Below are 18,139 nucleotides of genomic sequence, written 5' to 3' on the forward strand. Positions count from 1 at the left end.
CCTGCCACAACGCCTGGCTATTTTATTTGGTGTAGTTGTCATTGTTGTTTGGCAGGCCCAGGCTGGGTTCAAACCGCTGGCTCTGGTATATATGGCCAGCACCCTAGTCACTGAGCTATGGGTGCTGCGTCGACAATATGACTTACAATATTACTTTATAATTTGCTTTGCCTTTGTTCTCTTTTTTTTTCCTCACAGAAAAAGAATACTCTCCCATTTGCTTTTATAGCCAAGCTGCCAGTTTCTTACTGTTTGTTTCTAATTGTCTCATCTGTTCTTCGTTCCCCTTTCCCTCTTCTTATGCCTTCTTTTCAGATTAATTGAATATTTTTAAATGCTTCCATTTTTATCTCCTTTGTTGGCTTATTAATTATAACTCTTTCTAAAAATTATATTAGTGTTTGCTTTAGAATTTGTAATGTACATTTTTAACTTATCAAGTCTACCTTCAACTGATATTATACCCCTTCACATATATAAGAACCTGATAATAGTATACTTCAACATTTCCTCTTTCAGCCTTTGTACTACTGTGGTCATACATTTTACTTCTGCATCTGAGGGCCGTTTGGAAAGTATCTGGCCCTTGTCAATACTAGTTTTCATAGTGTGTGGCTGGATACTTTCTGGACACCCCTTGTATCATAAATGCCACAATACAATGTCAGTATTTTTGTTGAAACAGTAAATTACCTTCCCATATGCTCCAATTTAAACCTATCTTTTCCTTTCCTTTATCAGAATGCCCATCCTCCTAGAGTCTGAAGCCAATCTCTTTACTCATCATCTTAATCCCATTCTTCTCCATCCCTTTCGACAAGGCCTTTCTCCTCTACATCTTCAATCATTCCTTCTGTCTTAGCGCCTTCCCCAGCATAACGTGTACTCAAGTTTCTTTCTTTTACAGAAAACAAAAAATTCGACCTCATCTAAAGTTTTTAATAAGGGGGAAATGGGGATGGCAAGATAAGCTGGTGGCATAAATTGTACAAAATCCTGGGTTTGGGGTGTGAAAAGCTCTCTAGGGTCTATGTTGAATATTAATGCAAGTCCCAAGATAAAAATTTTAGGCAGTCCATCCTTGTTGAGAGAACTCCCTTCCTTCCATATTTTTTACAATTAGGCCTGAGTCTGCTATCAGCACCTATAGATGCACACTAGAGCTCCTTAGTCCTGAAATTCCTAGTGAAACCATTTTTAAAAAAGTGTGAAGCCAGGCGCTGTGGCTCCCACCTGTAATCCTAGCACTCTGGGAGGCCAAGGCAGCTGTATCACCTGAGGTCAGGAGTTCAAGACCAGCCTGAGCAAGATTGAGACCCTGTCTCTACCAAAAATAGAAAAAATAGTCGGACATTGTGGTGAGTGCCTGTAGTCCTGGCTACCCAGGAGGCTGAAGCAAGAGGATTGCTTGTGCCCAAGAGTTTGAGGTTTCTGTGAACTATGACACCATGGCACTCTCCCCAGATGATAGAGTAAGACTCTGTCTCAAAAAAATAAATTAAAAAAAAAAATAGAATGTGTGAATAGGAGCAAATAGTCTCATCACAAGAAGTATATGATGGGCATTAACCATATGCTAGAAACCTGGAGAAACTTTTGCTTGCAACAGAACGGAAAAGTCTGACTTGGAAGGGTCACTGGAGGTAGAGTCATGACCCATCATGAGAGAGAGCTCCTCTCTCAGAAGATGCCACTGCCTATAAGAATCATGGCTACCCCTACCTTGAAGAGAGAAGAGTTCTGAATGGAAGAAGTTGAGGGTGGGTTGAAAAACTATTTGGAAATCCCACATACCAGCCCTTCTTGTCTGTGTGGGCCTTTGGCATTGTGTCTCCACTGTTAGTGTAAATGCACTCATCAGGCAGAGATATGGGTGCTGTGTGGAAGAAGAGTTCTTTTCCAAGCCAACAGATGCGCCACAACTCAGCAATTAAGCATCTGGCTGTGTTCTGGGTTAGGCTCCCTTCGCACTGTACCTGGGCTGGAGGCTCTCAGAACTGCTGGTTCCCAGCTGTGCAGAGCCTCTGCCTCCAATGTAAGTTTGCTGACTTCCATCTGATATGCCTTTCTTTTTCTTTTATTTTTTTTGCAGTTTTTGGCCGGGGCTGGGTTTGAACCCACCACCTCTAGCATATGGGGCTGGTGCCCTACTCTTTTGAGCCACAGGTGCCACCCTGATATGCCTTTCTCTTGCCTTCTCTGGCTTTCTAATCCCTATATGGCTTTCCACCGTGGCTGTTGATGACATTTTGCTTCTCAGACTCAGTTGCCATGCTCTCTTGGACACTTTTGGTAATTGTTCCCTGGTCCCTTTATACCAACACCCAGCTCTTGTCCAACTAAAACCAGCTGTATACCAAAGTACCCACTGACCAATTCTTTTTATGCCATCATCAAAATAAAATCTTTGGGGCGGCGCCTGTGGGTCAGTGGGTGGGGTGCCAGCCCCATATACCAAGGGTGATGGGTTCCAATCCAGCCCTGGCCAAACTCAACACAACAAACAAACAAACAAAAAACAGACGGGTATTGTGGTGGGCACCTGTGGTCCCAGCTACTCGGGAGGCTGAGGCAAGAGAATCACTTAAACCCAAGAGCTGGAGGTTGCTGTGAGCTACAACGCCACAGCTCTCTACCGAGGGTGATAAAGTAAGACTCTGTCTCAAAATAAATAAAATAAAATAAAATAAAATCTTTGACTCCTTGAAAAGATTCTGGTCACTTCTGCCTGGAGGTCCTTGTCCTCACTCTTTATTCATGCCACCATTTAGTTTGGAGCTCACTTCTTTTCTCTAGTCCTCACTTCAAATTAGGGCAGCAGAGATTCATTCAGGGCCACACTGTCAACAGTCACTGGAGCTCAATTCTCTGAAAGCTGTCCCAAGCCTTTCACTCCACCTGCTAACTGATAGTACCCCAGACCCTGGGATTTCCCATAACTCTGTCTCCCTTGGTTGGGAGAGTTTCCACATCTTGTGGATAAGGTCACTGAGAAAGTGCATGAATACTCCTACCGTTAGGCCTGACCTGTTGTGCCTGCTATGGTTATATTCAGCTAGCACTATCCAGCACCCTTGCCATTTTCTCACCTAGCCACTTGGGGCTGCAGTCAGTAAGCAGGCTAGTGAGAAGGTCACCATTAGTCAGTACCTGGAAAGTCATTCATAAACACTTCTTCTTTTTTTTTTTTTTTTTTTTGAATTCTTGATTGCATTTTTTTTTTTTTTATTGAATGGTAACTATGTACATTAATGCACTTCTGGGGTACAGTGTGGGGTTTTCACATGCAATCTGAAATACTTCCATCAACTGGTCAACACAGCCTTCATGTCATTTTCTCAGTTATTGCTTTAAAACATTCACATTCTACTCTTAGAAAGATTCACCTGTACCCCTATAAGGTAAACCTCAGAAGTAATCCCTCCAAACTCCCTCCCTCCACCCATTCCCCCCCCCCATCATATACACTTCTAAAGAAGTTATCAGTGGGTATTTCACAGCAAGTTAGGGGCAAGGTATCAAGTTGCATCACCGATCAGATTTCTTCTCAATTTAGCTTCTTGATATAACATAGTTAGTTACCAATGCTCCAGTTGTACCATTATGTAAAGAGTTTGGTGAGATTGGGAAGACCCTGGGCCAACGAGGATACCAGGACTTAGGTGACCCTATGCACTGATTCTCAATGGGTTTTAAAAAGTGAGAAATCTTGTTTTCTCTTTTTCCTTCGGAAGGCTTCTCATGGCATTTCCTTTTTATTTTTGAAACCAGAGGCCAGTTCCAAATCAATATTTAGGATCAGGTTGTTCATGAATCCTGCAGAAATGAGTGTTCTTAATTGATTTCCTATTGTTCCCAGTAAACTTTAGTTCCTAACTTGTGGGTTGTGGTCAGGAGATGACAGTGAAAGTCTGTTCTAGGCATGTGATTATGTCCACTCTTGGACACCTGTCCATGCCCCCCCTTATTTTGCAGGGGTTGCTCAGCTGACATTTGCATGTAATTTTAAATCACCTTCACCTAATATATCAGTGTGGCCACCGGAAACAGATGGCATACTTAAATAAGGATAATTTATTTATGAAGAGACCATTACAAAGATATGGGTAAGGTGTAGCAGAACCACAAGAAAGGATAGTGCAAGAACCTAAAGCTTGAAGCAATGAACAGTTACTATTCCTAGGCCTGAAGGGACAAGATGGAAGAGACCCTAGCAGGAATATCAGATAGAAGACCTTGATATGCTGACCTCAGTCTTTTCACACACTCTGATCTCCCATGCTGTTCCAGAGGGAGGATCCAACTTGATAAGGCAGAGGGCATGGGAGCCCATCGATGCAGTCAACATGGGTTAGATGCCCAGAGCCCAGAGTTGGGGGCAGACAGGCTCTGGAGGGGCGTGCCAAAGATATCTGCCACTCATGGCAAGTCTAGGATTGAAACTAAATCCATTCCTTGATATACGTGTGAATGATGTTCCAAAGATAATGATGTCCCCTCGTGCTGATACCACTAAGCAAATCCTTTCACAGTCTACTTTCTCTATTTAAAGATGGAAATGTGTGAGTTCTTTAGCTCCTAAATCAGTCAGTTCTTTAGTTCTTTAGCTCCTGAATCATTCAGTCAGATAGTGATAAAGATTGTTTTCTCCTTTCCCAGCTTATCTGTTCCTGATAATACATGCTTTGCTCTGCTAACACAGCGGTGGGGGGCTCCCTGCAGAAAGGGGAGGCAAGAGGAGAGGGTGGAGGCAGGAATGAAAAGAAAGCCTAGGAGCAGGGATCCTGTTAGATGGGGAACTAGACAAAGAGCCATTAACTCTGTGGCCCACGCCCCAGGGCATTTGGAATTAGTGGCTGGTCCCACCCTCTGTCCTGCCTCAGCATGGTGGCTACACTGGGCCCTTCTTGCTGGGCTTATCTGGAACTTCCAAGAGTTTGGAAATTAGAGCTTTTGGAATATAGCTGCAGTGTGCTAAGGATAATTAGGAGTGGCAAAGACAGGTAAGTCTGAGGTCCATGTAAGATGCAGTAGAGGATAACAGTTGAGACACAGATTCTGAAGCCAGAATGCTGGAGTTTATATTCTCTGCTCAGCCTCTGTGACCTTGGGACAGTTATATAACTTCTCTGTTTTTTTAGTTTCCACATCTATAAAATGGAAATGATAATAGAAACCACCTCTAGCATTCTTAGGCAGAATCAATGAGTTAGTATTTGCCAAGTTCTTAAAAAGAGCCCAGCATATAGAAAGCACTATAAATGTTTTTGGTAAATCTAACTTGATAAGCCCTACTTGCTGGGCATCTTCTCTCAGGCCTGCCCATTCAAGGATTCTTGAGGTTGATGGTGTTTTCATTCCTGTCAGTCAATGCACAAATGACTGTTCAAGGATTGGGTTTGGGTGTGTTGTTTTGTTTTTTTTTAAGAAATAGAGTCTCACTCTGTTGCCCTCAGTAGAGTGCTATGGCATCATAGCTCACAGCAACCTCCAACTCTTGGGCTTAGGTGATTCTCTTGCCTAAGCCCTCCCAGTAGCTGGGACTACAGGTGCCCACCACAATGCCCAGCTATGTTTTGGTTGTAGTTGTAGTCGTCATTGTTGTTTGGCAGGCCCGGGTTGGATTTGAACCTGTCAGCTCAGGTGTATGTGGCTGGCACCTTAGCTGCTTGAGCCACAGAATAATTTTCTTTGTTCCTGAGAAAAAATTCTGCCTTGAGTTTGTTCTTAGGCAGTGAGAATCTTGAGGTAATCTGGGTTCTGAGAATCAGTACAAATGGGTTGGAGTAATTCTTATATCTTAACTTTTGGGTTCTCATCAGGAGGAATCTACAGCCTTTCATCAAGGCAAGAAGTTTCTACAAAACACATGCCAGTTTGTTTAAGAAGATCCTCTTGGGCCTGTTGTGTTTGGGTGAGATATTGATAATTCACGGAAATGAAAAACACAATTATTTTACGAATGTTAACCTGTGTCAAGACAGATGGAAATCACTTTAAATCTAAAGGGCTATTTGATTTCTAGATCTTAACTGCTTGCGGATGAATCATAATTTATTCAGTTGCACTTACAGCAACAAGTAAAATCTGATAATAACCTATTTTTCAGGCTGGGCATGATGGCTCATGTCTATAATCCTAGCAGTCTGGAAGGATGAGGCAAGAGGATCGCTTGAAGTCAGGAGTTTGAGACTAGCCTGAGCAAAAGCAAGACCTGTCTCTACAAAAGTAGAAAAATTAGCCACACCTATAGTCCCAGCTATTTGGGAGGTTGAGGCAAGAGGATCACTTGTGCCCAGGAGTTCGAGGCTGCAGTGAGCTACGATGATGCCACTGCACTTTATCCAAGGTGACGAGTAAGACACTGCCTCAAAACAAACAAACAAACAAACAAGACCAATCCTAATTTCCAAAATTGTACTATTTGATAGATTTAAAGTACTTCAGAGCCTATGGGCTTATTTAGTATCTTGATTTGATAAAGGACATGATTCCAATAGTCTTTATGAGAGTCCTCTATTATATATCACTTATTTGCTGGTTTACTAGTAAGACCAATGATAGAAAATATTTTTAATGCTGGGAGCAATAGTTCATGTCTATAATCCTAGTACTCCAGGAGGCCAAGGCAGGAGGATCAGTTGAGCTCAAGAGTTTGAGACCAGGCTCAGCGCCTGTGGCTCAAGCAATTAAGGCACCAGTCACATACACCTGAGTTGGCAGGTTCGAATGCAGCCTGGACCCACTAAACAACAATGAGGGCTGCAACCAAATAGCCAGGTGTTGTGGCGGGCACCTGTAGTCCCAGCTACTTGGGAGGCAGAGGCAGGAGACTTGCTTGAGCCCAGGAGTGGGGAGGTTGCTGTGAGCTGTGATGCCACAAGCACTCTACCCAGGGTGACAGCTTGAGGCTCTGTCTCAAAAAAAAAAAAGAGTTTGAGACCAGTCTGAGCAAGAGTAAGACAGACCCCATCTTTACTAAAAAAATAGAATAATTAGCTGGGCATTGCAGCAGATGCCTCTAAGTCCCGGCTACTTGGGAGGCTGAGGCAGGGGGATTGCTTGAGTTTGAGGTTGTTGTGAGTTAAGCTGAGGCCATACCACTCTGCCTGGGCAACAAAGTGAACTAAAGTTTTTTTTAGTTTTTTTTTTTTTTTAAAGAAAGAAAACCTCTGTTTGAAACATATTGTTAGTGATATGTGGGGCATTGATGTCAAAATCAGAGGCAGCTGGCATGGTGAAAACAAATATATTTGGGAGGAGTCAGGGAGGCACGGATGAGGGCCACGCCGCGTGGCTGCACCTCCTAGTGGTAGCTTTGTTTTGGTGGTTTTGTTCAAGAGGAAAGGTTAAAATGACTGGGGTAATAAAGTTTCAAAAAGAGATGACTGACTTTTGAAGAGTCTATTGTGGTTGCTGATCAATCTCCTTCAAGGGACAGAGATGGGTGTCAGATAAAATAGAAGACAATGAGATTTCATTAGGTAAAGGTGAAAATATGCAGTCCACAAACTAAGCTGGATTCTCCTTGGGAATCCTCAGGAAAAGAACAGTTAGACATCTCTCCTAGCCTTGAGAAGTGCAGCTCAGCCTGACAGTAGGGCAGAGTGGCAGGGACTCTGGAGGATTTTTCTTGCTTTAAGAAAAATCCCAGGAATTTATGACTGGGGTATCACTTGCTCCTTGGAAGTGCTGTGTTACTGATTCTTACTCTGCACCTTCTCTTTTTAGCCTATGCTGCCTATTTCCTGGCAGCTTGCATCTTGGATTTCCAGAGGGCACTGGCCTTGTTTGTCATCACCTGTTTGGTGATCTTTGTCCTGTTTCACCAATTTCTGAAAAAGCTCTTTGGTAAAAAATTAACAAGATGTCTAAAGCCCTTTGAAAACTCCTGCCTGAGGCTCTGGATTAAATGGTAAGGTAATCTCAATGTCCCTGGCCCCACAGTTTATCCCAAACCCCAGTTTTGCTCCTTTGACATTCCTGGGTTCTCTCTTAGACCCTCACTTATACTTTCCAAAACCAAGGCACAAAGAACAAATAGCAACAGGCTTCTGACCCCCAGACTTCAGTCCAGTTTCTTGTCACCTTGGGTCTCAACATTGCTAAGGGGCATAAGGGGTTCAGGGAAGTTTTTAGTTCAGAGTTTCAGAGAATACATTCAGCCTGTTTATCCTCAGGGCCTGTGTTAAAAATGAGAAGCAATACTCCTTTTCAATGAAATAGTCAGAACAAAGAGCTGTATTAGCTGCTGGTAGTCATCTGTGTCTCCCTCAGTTCCCTGATATTCCCTATACTTTCCCCCAACTAGTCCTCCAAACTTCCTGCACTCATTGGTGCCTTTTAAAATTCCTTAGAGTTTAAGGAGCAAACTTACTATTTAGTATATACTGAACTGGATTCTATGGCAGTTATAGTTTGTCTAGCCTTGGAATGTACTTGTCCTTTAATCATAGGCCTGGGGTGAGAGAATAACTTTCAGACTCTACAAAATTCCTCTTTTCTCCCAAATCTTCAGTGAATGTTTAAGGATGTTTTGCAAAGTGATAATTTGGAGAAACCACACTACACTACCACCTAAATTTTGGATCACTGATTTATTTGACACTGGGGAGACAGACCTACAAGGACTTTATTCACTAGCAAGATGCATTCTGGAAGCCAGATTTATCTGCTTCAAGTGAAATGGGCTTACATGAGAACAGCTTCAAATTTCAACCTGACCTCTAGTGCCTTTTGTTGTTTTGTTCCTGAGGTATCTTAATAGACAATGTGCTCTTTCTGTTTTATGTTCATCTGTGATCTTCCTTCTGATTCTTTTCCCTTGCACTTGAAGGTCAGTAACATTCAGACATGAGGAAACTAGTCCATGAATTGATAAATGTGTTTGGCACATGAGAGGATCATAAGGCCATAAGTAGTTGATTTGTGGTTTAGCCTTTACTCTTGTCCTTGGAGTGATTAGAAATTAAGTGGAGATCTTTAGGGGACAAATATGCATACTTTTCCTCCTTTGGATTTTAATATTTTGGTTAGTTATTGGAACAATCTTCAAGAATGAGTCTTTATATCACATTTATTGATATGGAAACTTTATGAAAGGGAAATCATGTGATTTGTGTTCTCAGATTGATTCTTTCAACTTCATTCTGTGAGTAATAGAGTTGGAAGCAGAGAGGTGGAAGCTAGGGAACAAGATGTGACTATGTCCAATTAACAACAAACAATTGAGTTGTTTTACTTATTCTGGAGTAGATGCCTATTTTTTTTGGGTAAATATTGTTATTCATTCACTAAATCACATGGTCTTGGCATTCCTTCTTTAGGGTGTTTGCAGGAATCTCCTTGGTTGGCCTTATACTGTGGTTGGCTCTAGACACAGCCCAAAGGCCGGAGCAGCTGATCTCCTTTGCAGGAATCTGCATGTTCATCCTCATTCTCTTTGCCTGCTCCAAACACCACAGTGCAGTGAGTTTTGGGTATTTGGGTTGGGCATAGCAACACACAGCCAAGGGCCACGTACTAATTACAAAGTGCATGGACCAAATATTAATTACAAAGGCATAGAACTAAGTTCTTAACAATCCTCATAAGTTGCTTCTTTGACAATTTTGTTTCCAAGAGAAGTTTTAAAGTTTTCAGAGGCCCTACACCACTTGTTTTCAAACTTTAGATTATGATTCATTAGTGAGTCTTCATATCAATTTTGTGAATCTAGGCCACTGTTAAAGAACAAAAAGAAAAAATAAGGTGGGAAAGAAAGAAAATAAAAAATCGTAGAAAATCAGCTTGCATGCACATCAGAATGTTAAAACACTCGTTTATGAAACTTTTATTTGTATGTATATATGTATGTATGTATGAGTGCTATTATCTAACCTCTAAACACTTTTTTTTTTTTTTAAGAGACAGAGTTTTACTTTGTCACTCTTGGTAGAGTGCTGTAGCATCACAGCTCACAGCAACTTCCAGCTCTTGGGCTTAGGCGATTCTCTTGCTCTAGCCTCCCAAGTAGCTGGGACTACAGGTGCCTGCCACAGTGCCCAGCTATTTTTTTGTTGCAGTTTGGCTGGGGCTGGGTTTGAACCTGCTACCCTCGGTATATGGGGCTGGTGCCCTACTCACTGAGCCACAGGTGCTGCCCTCTCTAAACACATTTTTAAAGACTATGTAGACATTATGGACCTCTGTCTCCCCATGCTCCTCATGGACCATTCCTCATGTTCCCTATGCCATCTTGCCCCTGTTACCACCCCAGGTTAGTTCCACGCAGAATATGTGTACTCATATTTAAAACTCCAACTTTGTCTGGGTGCTGGGTAAGTAGAGTTTAGAACTCACATTGGAATAATTTTCTTGTTGTTCTAAGGTGTGCTGGAGGACAGTATTTTGGGGCCTGGGTCTTCAGTTTGTTTTTGGGATCTTGGTCATCAGAACTGATCCTGGATTTAATGCATTTCAATGGCTGGGAAAGCAGATCCAGGTATGAGAAGTTGAATGTGAATATACAATCTGGATGGACATCCTTAACCACTTCTTCTAACCACAGCTTCTTATACAGGAATTTAGGGAAGTGTCCTGGTCCAAAACTTACCCTTCACTTGTCAGAGGCTACAAAGGCATTTGATCTGTTTCTGGTTTCTCCCTTTGCTCTCTTAAAAACCTAGAGAAAAGAGAGTTGAGGGAAGCATGAAAAGATTAGGCTGTGTCTTTGATAGTGGTAGGAGATCCAGTTGGGAAAGGAGAGAGTATTCTGGAGGTATAGCTAAGAATACGAATAAAGAGAACTAAACATCTGAATCCTCTGTTATTCAATGAGTAACTTGTGGGGACACAGCCTACCTCCAGGCTGTCAAAGGGAGGACAGCCTCAGTAGCAGCAGTAGGTCCTAGTCACACATGCAATTGATCTTTTTTCCCCTGTGTCTTTCTGGGTTTCACTCTTATTTTTTCTCTCCCCCTTCAGATTTTCCTAAACTACACTGTGGCTGGCTCCAGTTTTGTCTTTGGGGATATGCTGGCCAAGGATGTCTTTGCTTTCCAGGTCATATCTGTTTTATGGGCAGCAATCACAATCAGTGGAGGGGTGGGAGAGTCAAGCAGATGAAAATGTGTGTCCAAGAGATCAGTCAGCCCGTGTACTAGTTTGACCCTAAGAAGAGAGTTTAATCCAATTGGTAAAGGAAACACCAATCTCTCACCCTTTGATCATTACCCTCCTAAAATTAGATAAAATAGGGGTCATGGAGAAAGGCTCAGAAAACACCTTGTGGCTTATTACTTATAACAAATCTGCAATACATTTTAAATTTATTCCTAAACTAGTTTGTGTAAACACTGAGTATCTACACTGTATCAGATATGCCCTTAGAATGCTGAGAGATTAATTTAGAGGCCTGAAACATAATCCATTTATGGTCTACATGGCTTATACAATGTAACATCTCACCAGCTGCCATCATTCTCATTCCAGGCCTTGCCAATCATCCTTTTCTTTGGATGTGTGATGTCTATTCTCTACTACCTGGGTCTTGTGCAGTGGGTAGTTCAGAAGGTGAGTCTTTGTCCTATGCCAGTCAGGAAATGGACCTTCATCTTGTGATCTGTCAAGGGGCATGAGATGATGCTAACTTTGGACAAATGCTCATATGTAGGATCTAAAGTGAAAAGGAAAACCCTTTCAAACATTACTAATAGCAAATGGTTATCCCATGCCCTAGGTAGGCTAAGGAGCAGAGCAGGGAGAAAGTCTCACTCTGTCACCTGAGTAGAGTACTGTGGCATCATAGCTCACAGCAACCTTAAACTCCCTGTGTTCAAGTGATCCTCTTGCCTCGGTCTCCCAAGTAGCTGGGACTATAGGCACCCACCACAATGCCTGGCTAGTTTTTTATTTTTAGTAGAGACAGGGTCACACTCTTGTTCAGGCTGGTCTCCAACTTCTGAGCTCAAGCAATCCACTTGTGTCAACCTACCAGATTGCTGGGATTACAGGTGTGAACCACTATGGCTGGCCAGGACTATTCTTTCATACTGAGTTTTAATATATTTCTTTAGAGGTTATAGGTCCTGGTCAAGGCCTTATCAGTAAGAAAAGAGAGAGTATTAGTCCTAAGGCTATGAGTCCTGGTCAGTTTCCTTATCAGTAAGATGGCACAGGAGGGGTTTTGCTGGACATTCTTCAAGATTCCTGCTAATGTTAATGGTTTTGGTCCATGTGTCCTTTTAGGTTGCCTGGTTTTTACAAATCACCATGGGCACTACTGTCACAGAGACCCTCGCTGTGGCAGGAAACATCTTTGTGGGTATGGTAAGCATTCTGAGGCCTTCTGGCCTTTTCTCTGGGGAAATGAGAATTTGCCACAAAAGCGGTTCAGAAAAGGATGTTTTCCTTTTGAAAAATCAAAGGAATGAAGACTGAGGGGCAGCCAATCACTGATTAAAGAAATCAGCAGCTCAAAGAAGATTCAGCTCATTGCTCTCACCCTTTATGCCTAATAATACTCACCAATAATAACAATCTGGATGGACATCCTTAGCTACTTCTTCTAACCACACAGGAATTTAGGGAAGTGTCCTTATCCAAAACTTACCCCTCCTCAGAGGCTACAAAGGGCATTTATTCTACTTCTGCTCTCTCTCTGGGACTCCTTGTGGCCCTTGTTTTCCAAGGTCTCTGAGGAGGCAATAGCTTGTCTTGCTTAGGACTAACACCAAGGGTCTTTCCCATTATACTTGCTTGGTATACTAGTCTGCTTAGAGTAGCTGCTCAGTATACACTACTGACTGATCAACACTAAGTTTGGGTTGGGGTTTTTTGGGCAGTTTTTGGCCAGGGCTGGGTCTGAACACGCTACTTCCATCATATTGGACCGGCACCTACTCCTTTGAGCCACAGGCGCCGCCTCAGCTCTATGTTTGGGATACGGGCTTGTCAAAGTACAAGGAGTTAGTATTGAGGTCTCTCCCTCCTAAAGCTATAGGCTGCGACTAAAATGTTCTCAGAGTGCTCCACATTTTGCTGAAATTATTCATAATCTGCTTAGTTTTCTCAGCTAGACTATAAATTCCTAAAAATATGGACTTTCCCATATTCATATTAGTGTCCTGTCCCTATTATCTAGTACTGTTATGCACATAGTTGGCACTCATTAAATAATAAATAACATTATCTTAAGTGAATGCTAGGTATACTTTACATAGTTGGGCTTTCATAATTTCATAACATTTTTACCAAATTTATTTTGATTCATAAACAGTGGGCTTAGATAATCTATTTGCATTTCATTTAATGAGTACTTTTAAAGTATCTAATAATACTACTTAATAAGTGCACTATGTTCCATAAATCCATAATTGCATGGTTTTAGACAGTGAGAACATATGAAGGAAATATACCATTTCTCTTCTATAACATTTTAAAATGTCAATAGATGAAACAAATATGTATAGAAACAGGTGAGAGCTATGCCAGCCAGGACATGATGAGATGCCAGTGGAAGTGAGGCAGATACTAGGAGGCCTGAGGGCAAAGCTCAGTGCTCACTCAGTGGTTCTGCACCTCACCAAACAGTACTTGCCTTGGAGGGGTGTGTGTTTAGACTGTCCTGCCCCTGGTGTGGGTACTCTGGTATGGGAGGTTGCACCTTCTTGGAAACTGACTGTTTTCTCCTTGTGAATAGACAGAGGCACCTCTGCTCATCCGTCCCTACCTTGCAGACATGACCTACTCTGAAATCCATGCAGTGATGACTGGAGGGTTTGCCACCATTTCAGGCACTGTGTTAGGAGCCTTCATATCGTTTGGGGTAGGCATCTGCTTGGTTGGTCACTCCTGGGCAAGCCTGAATTTGGTTCTGTAGAGACACTGATCCTTGAATCTGGCCTTACAGATTGATGCCTCATCCTTGATTTCTGCCTCTGTGATGGCTGCCCCTTGTGCTCTTGCCTTATCAAAGCTTGTGTATCCAGAAGTGGAAGAATCCAAGTTCAAGAGTGAGGAGGGGGTAGAACTGCCTCCTGGGTGAGTCTAAGGAGGCATATAATTTGGGAGGTGGTGAGGTAGGTGCAGAATCAAGAGCAGCACTGTGGTGGCAGAAACTTCTAGGCTCCCTCAGAAGGAACAATGTGATCCCATACCACTGATTCTCAACCTTCCTAATGTCGCAATCTATTTTCATTGTTAAAAAGGGGTCACAACCCACAGGTTGTGAAACACTGCCTTTTGCCTCCAGCTAGTCATGTTGATTTCCTTTTTTTAACTCTGCCACCATCTGCTATCTTCTGCATACCCTCTGTCCTTGTTGTAGGTGCAATTTCATGCCAATTATATATATGACTTCAGAGTAATTTCCCACTAACAGGATCATTAAGAAACCCCCATCTCATACTCATATCTCATACTGGCCTTGCATCTCTTTGTGCACTATAAAGACAGTGGAATTTCTGTTCTCTGAGAGGCTGAGTCTACTCCAGACACTCTACTCTTTCCCTTTTCCAATAACCACAGGAAAGAGAAGAATGTCCTGGAAGCTGCCAGCAATGGAGCTACAGATGCCATAGGCCTGGCGGCTAATGTGGCAGCCAATCTGATCGCCTTTTTGGCAGTACTGGCCTTCATCAATGCTGCCCTCTCCTGGCTGGGGGAATTGGTGGACATACAGGGACTCACTTTCCAGGTAAAGGATTACATTTGTTGGGTTGTCTCTGGGATGTGGCTAAGTAGTCCTTGAACTGTGTATGTCTTCCTGACTTGTAGTAAACTAAGGGAGAGCATGAAGAGGAGAAGGATGGAGGGGATTGGGCCAAGGATCCTGAGAAGGTCCTCAGCACCTGATCTTTGTTATTAGTTCTTCCTTTCCTGGGATACCTCTCTTTCACTCAGGTCATCTGCTCCTATGTTCTAAGGCCCTTGGTTTTCATGATGGGAGTAGAGTGGGCAGACTGTCCAATGGTGGCTGAGATGGTGGGAATCAAGTTCTTCACAAACGAGTTTGTGGCCTATCAGCAACTGTCTCAATACAAGAACAAACGCCTTTCTGGAGTGGAAGAGTGGATTGAGGGCAAGAAACAGTGGATTTCTGTAAGTGACAATCTGGAAAATCATAAACAATGTTAGGTCTCAGCCATGTTTACCTGGGGGTAGACAGAAAGTACTATGCATGGGTTCATTATAGACCCATAGGTGCCTTTCTGGTGTCACCAGCCTAGCCACAAAGCAAGCAGAACAGTATGCTTAGCAGCCTCATCAGCAATGCCTGAATGATTCTGAAGTCTGTGTGCTGCTTCTGCCCCACACTCAGACTCAATGTCTCTCTATAATGTGATCACTAGGTCTTTCTTTTTTTATGAGTTTAAAATTGCTCTAAATTGATATCCTTTTTCTCTCTCCTGCCTCTCTATTTCTCCCCCCTCAAACATCTTCATTTGTGTGCCTTCTCCTTATTTATAGATTTCAACAAGAACAGTGTTAGGCAATGAGGCCCATGGTGGTTTCTGTATCATTATCCCTCTAATAACTCAGGGAGCAGTTATATTCTCAGCATCTTTTTCACATTCCTTAGGATAATGTGGAAAAGATTGAGGGCTCTAAGTACTCTGGAACTTCTATCATGATTATCAGACTGTGTACATGGGACTAAATTTGCTGATTTGTTTTTGTTTTCCCTAGATAAGAGCTGAAATCATTACAACATTTTCCCTGTGTGGATTTGCCAATCTCAGTTCCATAGGAATCACACTAGGAGGCATGAGTAAGTACATCCATTTTTCCAGCTCTCCAATAAGCCAGCCAGATCCCACCTTCTGTAGTGGGCATTTTGGTGCTTCAATGTAAGTTTGGACCAGATAGAGAAGCTGATATGAAATGGGCCCGGTTAGGCTGTTAACTTGGAGCTAAGCAATCATTCTACTTGGCTATGCATAGAGCCCTTTACAATCTCAACTTCAGTTACTTTTTCCCTTTGAATTAGAGACTCCAAAGACCAATTTTATTTTAGTTTTCCCTATAAGGGAGAAAATACTATGATATTTTTATTTTGCCATTAAATGGGCATAGTGCATATATATGTAAAGATATTTTGTTTTTTAGTAATGAAGGCACTTTCTGAAATCAGGCTGCTCACTGGTTGTCTTCAAAGAAGCAAGATTTGCACAAGGAATCAAAAGATAAATCAAAGCAGCAGACACAGGCAGATAGATAGTAAGAGTTAGTGGTGTAAACTGTTGGACTGAGAGTTGCAAGCATCAGGTGTAGGAGAAATGAGTCTTTGAAGCAGACGCTGATATATTTAGACTTCTGGACACATGGCTCAATGTGGATGATGGTTGGAGGAATATGAGAAAGGTGGAATTTTCCTTGAGTACAGTAGAGTTTGGAAAATCTAAGTTAGAAATGGATCTCTATGGCTCAGTGAGTAGGGCGTTGGCCCCACAGTTCCAACCCGTCCCCAGCCAAACTGCAACAAAAAATAGCCAGGCATTGTGGCAGGAGCCTGTAGTACCAGCTGCTGGGGAGGCTGAGGCAAGAGAATTGCCTAAGCCCAAGAGCTGGATGGAGGTTGCTGTGAGCTGTGATGCCACAGCACTTTACCAAGGGCGACAAAGTGAGACTTTGTCTCTTAAAAAAAAAAACAAAAAGAAAGGAAAAAAAAAAAAGAAATGGATCTTAGAAAAAAATGAAATGTAGGAAGAAATATAGCTCAGTGTGTCCTTTTTTTAGGCAATTATATTCTGGGGTAGAGTCATTAAATTTATGTATTTGGTAGCTGATTTAAAGATGAAATAATTTCATTCTATCTTTTTCCTTTATGTTAAACAACTGATTCTAAGACAAGCATTGTGTGGCTAAGGCTTAGGTGAAAGTTGCTTTGCTTAGCCCTCTGGCTCAAAGTAGTCCATCTAATTCTGGTTTAGGCTTAAGAGTACAGATTTCAAGTGGTGAACACAAGGTGTCTGCACCGGTTTGGAGCAACCCAGAGCCTTGCTTGATCCAGATACATCTTGGGTATGTTCATAGAACCATTAACATTAGGGTCAGACACAATCCTTGGCCCAAGGAAAGCCTGAGTCAGTGAGCCTCAGGTGGTTGGTAGTAGGGGAGCTATTCATCTGTCTTTTGTTCCTCTGCATTCTTCTAAATGGGGACTCGTGGGTGAGGTTACTGGAACAAATTTCAATTTATTTTGTTTTATTATCTGCAGCATCAATGGTACCTCACCGGAAAAGTGACTTTTCCAAGGTTGTGGTCAGTGCTCTCTTAACAGGGGCCTGTGTATCCCTTATCAGTGCCTGTGTGGCAGGTAGGTGCCTCAGTTTGGTCTCTTGGCAGAAATAACTTACTTAGACCATGACAGGATCTCTCTCAGAATATTGATTTAACCATTCATCCCACAAATGCACAGAAAAGGCATCTATTTACCTCATTCTCTTCACACTCAAAGAATAAAGTACCTTGAGGAATGTGTGTAAATTCTCCCCGCCTAGTATCTGTTTCCTTTATCCAGGAATCCTCTATGTCCCCAGGGGAGTTGAACCTGACTGTTTCTCCTTCTTAAATACAAGTTTCAGCAATAGAACCTATGAGACGTATGTGTGCTGCAAAGAGCTCTTTCAGAGGTGAGTGAGCACCAGGACCCCAGCTGATTCTTCTTATATACTTCCCTACAGTGGAGAATCAGTAGGGGTGGGGAGAAAAAAGATCCTGTGGAGGCTGAGTGTATGAAAAAGGTTATCCTGTGGAGGCTGAGTGTATGAGAAGGGCGATGGATACTGGTGATGGCCTAGGCCTGTGTTCTATTAGGCACATTGTCAGTATTAGCTCCAGTGACAGGCTTCATTTGTTTTTTAGAGTAATAAACAGTGAAGAACAGTTGTTTTCCTGATAAGAAGTTACTGCATTTATTGTGATTGTAATATAGCTAGGTTGTAGGGGAAGACTTAGCAATGGTCCTACATGGACAAAAAACTATGGACTTCTTCAGACAGAAATAAGACTGCAAGATGATAGTTGCATTTTTACGGCTAGGCGCCTGTGGCTCAAGTGGCTAAGGCGCCAGCCACATACACCTATTGTGGCGAGTTCGAATCCAGCACAGGCCCGCCAAACAACAATGACGGCTGCAACCAAAAAATAGCCAGGC

General features: G+C 42.4%; 1 protein-coding gene across 7 annotated transcripts in view; it reads left to right on the top strand.

Moving 5' to 3' along the window:
• SLC28A2 (solute carrier family 28 member 2) overlaps positions 1-18,139 on the top strand; it is a 36,594-nt gene that overhangs the window by 16,219 nt on the left and 2,236 nt on the right. For 2 of the 7 annotated variants that reach the window (XM_003791795.3, XM_023514306.1), the window contains exons 4-17: positions 5,823-5,914; positions 7,732-7,915; positions 9,327-9,468; positions 10,370-10,483; positions 10,966-11,043; positions 11,473-11,553; positions 12,229-12,309; positions 13,682-13,807; positions 13,892-14,022; positions 14,509-14,677; positions 14,884-15,081; positions 15,670-15,751; positions 17,201-17,299; positions 17,504-17,615. In XM_003791795.3, coding sequence (XP_003791843.1) covers positions 5,823-5,914; positions 7,732-7,915; positions 9,327-9,468; positions 10,370-10,483; positions 10,966-11,043; positions 11,473-11,553; positions 12,229-12,309; positions 13,682-13,807; positions 13,892-14,022; positions 14,509-14,677; positions 14,884-15,081; positions 15,670-15,751; positions 17,201-17,299; positions 17,504-17,615 — 1,689 coding nt within the window. The other 5 variants (XM_023514310.1, XM_023514307.1, XM_023514309.1 and 2 more) reach the window with 5 other exon arrangements.

This window comes from Otolemur garnettii, unplaced genomic scaffold, assembly GCF_000181295.1.
Source record: "Otolemur garnettii isolate 467f Iridium unplaced genomic scaffold, OtoGar3 scaffold00050, whole genome shotgun sequence".
Taxonomy (NCBI): Eukaryota; Metazoa; Chordata; class Mammalia; order Primates; family Galagidae; genus Otolemur; species Otolemur garnettii.